At 43.9% G+C, this 10013-nt stretch overlaps 1 protein-coding gene across 3 annotated transcripts in view; it reads left to right on the forward strand.

Annotated features, from left to right (window-relative positions):
* Positions 1-7705, forward strand: part of LOC128697352 (uncharacterized) — a 389425-nt gene extending 381720 nt beyond the window's left edge. Inside the window, exon 2 of one of the 3 annotated variants that reach the window (XM_053788975.2) lies at positions 7108-7705. In XM_053788975.2, the coding sequence (XP_053644950.2) occupies positions 7108-7557 (450 nt within the window). In that variant the 3' untranslated portion in view covers positions 7558-7705. The remainder of the gene's footprint in view (positions 1-7107) is intronic. The other 2 variants (XM_070093865.1, XM_070093866.1) reach the window with 2 other exon arrangements.
* The last annotated feature ends 2308 nt before the right edge of the window (positions 7706-10013 follow it).

The raw sequence follows: 10013 nt of genomic DNA on the forward strand, positions 1-10013 counted from the left end.
ATCACCAGCGACAGGAGGGGAAGGGCAGGCAGGAATATCACCAGCGCCAGGAGGAGGGCAAGGGCAGGCAGGAATATCACCAGCGCCAGGAGGGGAAGGGCAGGCAGGAATATCACCAGCGCCAGGAGGGGAAGGGCAGGCAGGAATATCACCAGCGACAGGAGGAGGGGAAGGGTAGACAGGAATATCACCAGCGCCAGGAGGAGGGGAAGGGTAGACAGGAATATCACCAGTGCCAGGAGGAGGGGAAGGGTAGACAGGAATATCACCAGTGCCAGGAGGAAGGTGTGGTGGGGAGGTGTATGTCAAGCACTAAGAAGATGAGGAATAGCAGGTGTGGGTGGAGAAGCTTGAGAGGGCAAAATCAGAGGGAAGACTGTGAAAAGGAGGAAAAACAAAACAAAACAAAACAAAAAAAGAGAAGTAGAGAAAGGAGGCGAGAGTCGGTCAGTTATCAAAAATGGATATATACATCAGCAGTGTGCTGCTACACTATTCTGTATGATATTTACACAGTGGGAACAAAAGCTAGGTATGTTCCCCTGTCATATTCCATCACACTGGATGAGTTTTATGTATGGAGGGAGAGGGAGGGATGGAGGAACTGAGGGAGGGAGTCAGAGGAGACAAGGGAGGGACAATTCGACCATTACCACAATCGATCTGGCTGTTCCTATTAGCATAATCCATAACACCATTATTCCATTGTTCCTTCACCATCCTATCCTCCATCCCTTCCCCTCTCCCTCCCTCCCTCTCACTCCATTGACTCCCAGTCACTAGCCACAACCCATCACCCCTCTGCTCACTCCTCATCACCCCCTCTTCTCCCTCCACTCCACTACATATCACTCCTAAAATCGTTCCCATTAACCCCCCCCCCTCCTCCCAATTCCAAGTCTCTCTCCTCACTTTTCCACTCCACAAGTTACTCCATTTCTCAGCTCTCTACTCCATCCCTCCACTTTTTTCCTTTACTCAGGCTATCCCTCCATCACACCACTCAAGCTATCCTTTCACATCCACTCAAGCTATCCCTCCATTACTCCACGTAGCCTACCCCTCCATCACTCCACTCAAGCTATTCCTCCAGTTTCTCCATCCTCCAACGTTACGCTGTCCCTCCACCCAGTACTACGTGTATCGAGAACTCCAGCAGTGCCAGAACCTCCATGGAGTGCCTTCATTCACCTAGCCACCTGCAGGCCACTGTTCACGCACCTCCAGGTGATCGTTCAGATTTCAACGTTGCCTGTTTTTGATCGACCACCTTGCTGCCAGGTAGTCGATTGTTCTTGTTTGTGGTTAAATATACGTTTTTTATATAGGTTTACGTAACTTAATCCAAACTTAGACTACCGTAACTTAATGTGGAATTACTTAAGTTTTAATTTAAGGGAAATAGAATTTCAAAGAAATGGATTCGTTAAGAAACTGACGTCGCACCCATTTCTTCCTTCACGTCCCCCTTCCTTCCTTCACGTTCCGTTTCTTGCTTCACGTTCCATTCCTTCATGTTCCGTTCCTTCACTTTCCGTCCCTTTCCGTTCCATTCTTCCATGTTCCGTTCCCTCACGTCCCGTTCCTTCATGTTCCGTTCCTTCACGTTCCGTTCCTCATGTTCCGTTCCTTCACCTCTCATTCTTTCACGTTCCGTCCCTTCACGTTCCGTTCCTTTACATGCCGTCCCTTCACATTCCGTTCCTTCACGTCCCGTTCCTTCACCTCCCATTACTTCACGTTCCATTCCTTCACCTCCCATTCCTTCACGTCCTATTTCTTCTCGTCCCATTCTTTCACCTTCCATCCCTTCACCTCCCATTCCTTTAATTCTATTTTTTCCTCTCCCTTTTTTTCCTCGTCGCTTTTTATAGCGTCCCTCCAATAATTTCTGCCTCGCTTCCTTTACTTCCCTCATTCTGTAGCGCACTCCCTTCCCCCTCCCCTTCCATCTTCCTTCTCTCCTCCTCCTCCTCCTTCCCCATCCTCCCTCCGCCGTCCTCATTCCTTCCCTTCCTCCCCCTTCCCTTTGGTAATCCTCTGCTACCTCCTCTATCCTTCAGTGTTCCGTTGACCCCTTTTCTTTCCCCCCTGCTGACTCCCTCTCCTCCCATTGTTAAGGGAAAGAGGGGTTATGGGGAATGTTGCTAGGGAAGGTGGGGGTTAAAGAAGTGTTGTAATGGAGAGAGAGGGGTGGGGGGGGTTCCAAGCTGGTGCTGTGTACTCGAGAATTTTTACTTAAGTTGTGTACAGCGTCTTGAATGGTTGCTTGTTCAAGGTCTTGAATGGTTGCTTGTTCAAGGTCTTGAATGGTTGCTTGTTCAAGGTCTTGAATGGTTGCTTGTTCAAGGTCTTGAATGGTTGCTTGTTCAAGGTCTTGAATGGTTGCTTGTTCAAGGTCTTGAATGGTTGCTTGTTCAGGGTCTTGAATGGTTGCTTGTTCAGGGTCTTGAATGGTTGCTTGTTCAGGGCCTTGAATGGTTGCTTGTTCAGGGTCTTGAATGGCTGCTTGTTCAGGGTCTTGAATGGTTGCTTGTTCAGGGTCTTGAATGGTTGCTTGTTCAGGGTCTTGAATGGCTGCTTGTTCAGGGTCTTGAATGGTTGCTTGTTCATTGTCTGGAGCTGTTCCTTAATGGGCCAGAAACAACTTATACAAGGTGCGGCAGGACGAATCTTGTGTAAGTCACTTTGAGACGAATCTGTCGAATGAAAATCAGACACATACGTCTCACCCAGAGCCACGTGTTTGTAGGGGGTCCTGCGCTTCTCTGTGTATTTCCGTATGGAACACATTTTACCTGTGGTCACTGTCTTTTTTGCTTTTGTCGTGATTTTTATAATTATTGGGGTGACAGTAAAGATCTCGGGGAATTTTTAACGAGTCTTTCGACATTAGTAATTTAATGAGATTTTAAATGATTCTTGTTATTTTATTTGGTATGGTAGTATTTGTGTATAAAAAACTAAAAGGCACAATATCGTGAATGGAACGGTACACAAATAATCCACACATAAAAAAGTTTACGACGACGACGTTTCGGCCCGACTTGCACCATTTACAAGTCACATTGTGCGGGTTATTTGTGTTTTGTGTGTTATTCATGCAAGTAGTTTATATTGTTAATTTAATCCTTGTTTTTCGCGTGCTTGTGTTATACTTTTGTATTGCCAGAGTACCCTTTAAATTTCCAAACTACATTGCCAGTAGTTCGGAAATTTAAAATATGGTGCCAGTGGCGGTTCGTAGCTAAAATTAATGGAGGTGCTGCTTCAGAAAAAATTTAGCCATTGTTTTAATATTGTGTAAAATAAAAGAACCGAAAAAACTATGAATTAAATAAAATAGCTGGAAGCATGGTAATCCTCTAATTCTACTTTATCATATTTAAGAATATGGTACATGGTTTTTAAGCACAACACACGTCGCCAAGTCAAAAAGAAACACTACCTTACACTTGCACAGCAGGGTCGGCACTGCATCAGCGACAGTGCTCTCTCTACCTAGCGTGCAGCGTCTTATCTTGGACATGTGCGCATGCACACAAAAGCCAAGCACCGAGTCGCTGGAACTGTGAAGTGCACAGTTCCATACAAGGATTTCTGTAATTTTTTTCATGTACTAGGGGATGGCTACTGACATTAAGCTTAAGGATTATATAATGTACAAGTATAAAGAAAGAATTAAAGAAAAAAAGAAATATTGAATTTTATCGATAATATCGAGTGAAAATAGGGGGTGCTGCAGTTCCGCAGTGCCTATACACGAGCCGCCACTTGTACGGTGCGATATTTAACTCAAGGTATAATCCTAATACGCTTCTGTATTGATTTTTTATTGTAATACATCCTGGAAAACTTACCATCACACCTTATGCTGTTACATTTTTTTTTTACTTGGTTAGCTGGTAAGCCAGCAAAAGCCTTCGGTCATGACAAAAAGATTTCTTCAGTGAGTTCGTATATGACTAACACCAGCGTCAGGGAAAAAATAGCCATTTCTCCCAACAGAAACGAAATACCATCACCACTGTCTTTAGATACTTTCGCTCTTTCTCTTCCTAGAGTAGGACAGTTTGTCCAAGTCGTACTGAAGTCTCTCTTCCAGTCCTCCCTTCTGTCCGAGGTATTCTACCACACATCCTTCACCCTGAGGGTGCCACTAACAACAATCGGCTAACATCCAGCCATTTATTACTAGGCGAACAGAAACAGTAGATGTAAGGAAACGCTGTGTCTCCACCCGTCGCAGGATTGATTCCGGGTTCTTCATTTATGAGTGGGAAAGCCACATTATTCTTCATTAAATTAGTTTATGTAAGCATATTTGAATATATAAATATACCACTCATGCCGAAGGGAGAGTCTGCTAAGATATCTGGATAATAAAGGCTAATATAAATGGAAAGGGGAGAATAGAGGGGCTTAGTGATTAAATTTTGTAGAATAGGGAAATGTGTAAGGAAATTTAGCAGGCTGGGCCGGGAAGGGTTCAGGTTAATGAGAGGAAAATTAACTGGACAGTGAAATGTTTAGGGGAATGAGAGGAGGGGGAGGAAAGATTAGAAATAAAAGGGAAGCTGGGGAGGTAATAACTTTTGGGGGAGAGAGTGTGTGTGTGTGTGTGTTAGTTACCATTTTGTCCTAGGCACATGTCGATTAGACACTAGGCCTGTTGTATATGTGTGTGCATGTGTGTGTGTGTGTGTGTGTGTGTGTGTGTGCGCGCGTGTTGTGGTTGTGTGTGTGTGCGTGTTGTGGTTGTGTGTGTGTGCGTGTTGTGGTTGTGTGTGTGTGTGTGTGTGTGTTGTGTGCATGTGTTGTGTATGTGTTGTGTGTGTATTGCGGTTGTGTGTGTGTGTGTGTTGTGTGTGTTGTGTGTGTATGTGTTGTGTGTGTGTGTGTGTGTGTGTGTGTGTATGTGTATGTGTGTGTGTTTGTGTGTGTGTTGTGTGTGTGTTGTGTGTGTGTGTGTGTGTGTGTGTGGTGTGTGTGTGTGTGTGCGCGTTTGTTTGTATATATATATATAGTTCCTTGATAATGTGAGTAGTCACGAAAGCGCTTGGAATTTCTCTATTCTTTCAGAGTGGTTGTTTTGCATATATATATATATATATATATATATATATATATATATATATATATATATATATATATATATATATATATATATATATATATATATATAATGTATGTATGTATAATATGCAAACAATCGCAGACGGGCGATCTTAACTATGCAGGACAAGCCACGGGGGAGGGGGGAGATGGAAATCTTTAGCTCAAGTACTTAGTCTAAGGGTAACCGTGGCCGGTGACACCTACGCTACTCTGAGACCTCTCCCCCTGCTTTGGTTGCTCCCTTAAAATATTGCACACCACCTAATGACGCTCTGAGAAGTGTGAATATACTTGAGCTAAAGATTCCCCCCCCCCCCGTGGCTTGTCCTGTATATATATATATACATACATATACATATACATATATATATATATATATATATATATATATATATATATATATATATATATATATATATATATATATATATATATATATATATATATGTGTGAACGAGTGGAGGGAGAAGAATTGGGGAACCAAATTATAGGAAATAAGGGGATTAGGAGAGAAAGTTGGCTTAAAGTAAAGTGGCGTGGGGAACTTCCCTACCCCTTTCATCTCTCCTCCCTCTTCCCTTCTCTCCCCCTTCTCCCTCGTCCCTTCTCTCCCTTCCCTCCGCATATTCTTCACTTCGTCCCTTGAATCCTCCCTTCCCTCTTCCCTATTTGCCAGTGCACTAAACTTGATGTGTGTACACATCTCTGCGTGCGTGTGTGGAGAGAGAACATATAAGTGGTGGATGTGTGGAAGTTGAGCGCAGTCTCATGTTCCCTTCTCTTAACCATCAGTTCAGTGAGGCTTTTATACCCACAGTAAAGCTTTATTACACTACTATTACTACTATACTACTACTAATAATAATAATAGTAATAGGATAGTATGAGTAATGGGAAAGAAAATGATCTTTCCGAAGTTATCAGTAGGGCAGTGTTAGTGTTTAAAGGTCAGTTTGCTCAGTGTTGAAAGAGTGATGAATTCTATCTTAGTTTGAAGGTCACCTATATTATATTTCGTGACAGATGACAACAATTAGATAATAGAATGGTGGTGGTGGTGGTGGTGGTAGTTTGGTGGTGCTGGTGCTGGTGCTGGTGCTGGTACTGGTACTGGTACTGGCTGTCTTAATGTTGATTTTTGTTGCTTGGCGGGGTAGCGGCTGCGTCAATGACTCGTGCAACACATCTCACTACAATTGTATTACTACTGCTTCTACAACTACTACTATTCCTGCTGATACTACCGTCTCGCAGCTTACTACCTGACTCCTGCCACTATATATACAAGTTTCTTAGTTTTCTCTGTATTAAGATTGAAGAAGTCACTCGTGGCGAAACGTTTCCTTCAATAAATGTTCTGAACTGTACATAAGTGTCTTTTTTTCACACTCGTGCAATATTTATTGAAATTGCCTGTGCTTGACTCCCCTATGCCACCGCAAGGGAATGAGGGAAAGGGTATGGTTATGTTGGTAGGTAAAGGGCTCTTGCATTAAGGCAGTGGAGCTATTCTCTCCTTCCCTGGATCGAATCGGAATTACCTCCCATTTTCTAAGCGTTGTGCTATCCCCTTTTCCCCCCTACAGAGTTAGCATTTCCCCAGGGATAAAAAATAATAAAAAAAAAATCCATTTGTAATGAGCTTCTTGCTTTCTGCTCGATAACCATGTCCTAATTAGATTCAACATGGCCTCTCCAATATCTGTCTAATTATTCAACTCTGGTGCAGTGCTGTGAAGGTGTGTAATGACAGGTGTATGATCGTGTTGTGTTGTAACATGTGTATGATCGTGTGTTGTGTTGTGACAGGTGTACATGTGTGTTGTGTTGTGACAGGTGTATGGTGGTGTGTTGTGTTGTGACAGGTGTATGATGATGTGTTGTGACAGGTGTACGTGTGTTGTGTTGTGACAGGTGTATGATCGTGTGTTGTGAGTTGTAATGACAGGTACTGTGACAGGTGTTATGACATGTTTTTGTGTCTTCCAGGCAGTGAGTGAGTGGTCTGCCGCAGTGATGCTGGGGGAGAAGCGGCACCCTCTCTTGGCACAGATGCCCGCCCCGGCCGCCAGCGCCCCTCCCCACGCCCACAGACAGCACATCGTGGGCGTGCCGAGCGCGGGCGTGCCTGGGGTGGGCGTCAAGCTGATGCAAGAGCCTGGCTTCGCTGCCAACGACTCTCACCTCTACGCCCGCGACCTCCAGCTCAGCCTCAGATACCGGGACGAGGCCGCACGTCCTCAGGAGGCCTTCCTGGCCCAGGGGCTGGGCACACCCTCAGGGCTCAGATACCCCCCTGGGGGCGTGCCCCTCGCTCAAGCGGCCGCCGAAGAGGACCCCAGGAGACAGAGAGCTCTGTCCCCTGGTTCTCAGCACTCAGCAGCGGCTACGTTCTTTGCAAGGTTTGTACTGCTTCCTCTCTCATCACCCCCACTTTAATTTCATTGCATTCTGTGCTGTTTAAATTCTCAACTTTTTTTCACTGCGGAGGAATTAAATTTTAACATAACCGTTGTATGTTGCTTCTGCAAGACTTGGCTTACATCGTCCTAGAGATCATAGAAGTTTTAGTAACGTCTGTGAAAGTTTGCTACAGTGCTATAATTTGTGTTTTTTTCTGGATTTTTATGAGGAAAAAATGGTATCGCAGCTAGTTTTTTTTTTTTTTTTTTTTTTTTTTTTCGCCAAAATGGCTAGTTTATTGTGCACGCCATATCCATCCTGTGGAGGGTAACGCAGGAGCATGTGGTTACACAAAAGGTCTAGGAACTAGGTCCCAAAAGGATTAACAGGAATACATCTGGATTTATATCTACAGTTCACTTATCTGTTACATGCAAATTTAGGAAATTTGTTTATTATATCTGGTATCTTATTTTCATTATTAAGATATCTAGTGCCATTACTTGAAGAGCAAAGCTTTTCACTGCAGCAGTTTCCTGATATTATTTATTCACTTTTACTATTAGAAAATCAAACCTCCAACTGCTTGCTTCACCAGCCATTACTCTTGCACGCGTTTTGTGTGTTATTCCACCATCTACCTGCCTGGAGTCAATTTCGAGGGTCACCGTCACCCCTCGACCCTTCCCCAGGCCAGACCTCCCATCATCACATTGCTCACAGGTGTTCCTCTGTATATATGACTTCGGCATTTTTTTGCTGGTGTTGCGGGTGTGAGAGGCAGGAGCGTCTTGCACCAATCACATGTTGTCTTTTGCTGCTTCAGTATGGTTTGAATTGTACCACAGGCAGCTGCAGTCATGTCTTCGGCACTTAAAAGGCCCTCCTCATCTGAAATTATGTCCTTGGTAAAATCATGTCTTTAGTGAAATCATGTCTTGTTTAGTAACATCATGTCTTTGACACTTAGTCATGTATTCGACTGCTAAAGCTGTTGCTGTTTCGGTATTGGGGAAGAGAGGGGGGGGAGCAAGAGGTTGGGAATGACCAACCCACGTCTAGAAGAAAGTGATCCATTCTTAGGTATCCTCTGAGAGGGGGTTTTGGGTTCTGCAGCTGAGAGATTCTTATACAGGTAAATCACAGGTTATCTCGGGGTCTTACGTGTGGAGGGTAGGTGCCAGAAATCGTGCCTATAAGTTGTAAAGTCAACACGCATAGCCACCAATATGAGGAAGGTGGTGGGCAAGCAGGAGGTATGGGGAAAGAAGAGGAGAGAGAGAGAGAGAGAGATGGGAGAGGTGTTGAGAAAAAGGGGTCGATGGGTGTTGGGAGAGGATGGGAACGAGAGATGAGACGTAGAGGAGGAGAGAAGGTGCTAGAGAAGGAGAGAAGATGCTTAGAGGAAGCCAATGAAAAAAGAGATGAATGGGAAAAGATGAGATAGGTAAGTAAGGGAAAAGAAGAGATGTGTAAGTGGAAACGTCGAAAAAGGAGAAAAAAAATGTTCAATACGTTGAGAGAGAGCTGACAGTAAAAGAAAAAAAAGAAGGGGTCAAGAGGAGAGGAAGGAAATTGAAAGGAGGGAGAAAAAAGGTTGAGAGTGAGTGCAAGACTCGAGGCTCTACTTGACTATGTATAAGCTGGTGTGTACACCAAGTGTTATGCAAAGAATACTTGTGTGGGGGGTTTAAACAGTTGGTGTTTTACCTAAGACTCGCTGGTGCAAACCTAGTTCAGTGTGTGTGTGTGTGTGTGTGTGTGTGTGTGTGTGTGTGTGTGTGTGTGTGTGTGTGTGTGTGTGTGTGTGTGTGTGTGTGTGTGTGTAAATGAGAAACGTCTTGCATCTCTACTGAGGTGTGTAAGACCCCTCTTGGTAGTGGCAGTACTCGTTGTCAGATCGTTTCCTCTAATGACCACACAATACACCTGATCTTTTTATAAAATAATGAGTCTCACAATGTGTTCTCTTGTGTACATATTATTCACTTGTATGTATGTATTTATTTACTTGTATATATTATTCACTTGTGTGTGTATATATATTGTGTACATATTCTCTCTTTTGAAAATAATCTGTGTTAATAGTGGCTGTTCATCTCTGAGCCTCTTCCTGCCGTTCTTTGTTGTTCATTCCTGAACCTCTCCCTGCCGTTCTTTGTTCATTCCTGAGCCTCTCTCTGCCGTTCTTTGTTGTTCATTCCTGAGCATCTTACTGCTGTTCTTTGCTGTTCTTGTTTGGGCGTCTGCTGAACATCTCTCTGCTGTTCTTCATTGTTTATTCCTGGGCATCTCAGTCATATTCTTTGCTGTTCATCCCTGGGCATTTCGGTGGTGTTCTTTGTTCTTTTCTGAACATCTCCCTGCTGTTCTTTGCTGTTCATTTTTGCTCGTCTCGGTGCTGTTACGTCTTTTACCAAGTATTAGTTTCGCTGTGCGATGTGCACTCTAGATACATTGTCCCTTCAAGGAGAGGTGCACTATTATCAAGA

Source organism: Cherax quadricarinatus, chromosome 44 (genome assembly GCF_038502225.1).
Source record: "Cherax quadricarinatus isolate ZL_2023a chromosome 44, ASM3850222v1, whole genome shotgun sequence".
Classification (NCBI taxonomy): Eukaryota; Metazoa; Arthropoda; class Malacostraca; order Decapoda; family Parastacidae; genus Cherax; species Cherax quadricarinatus.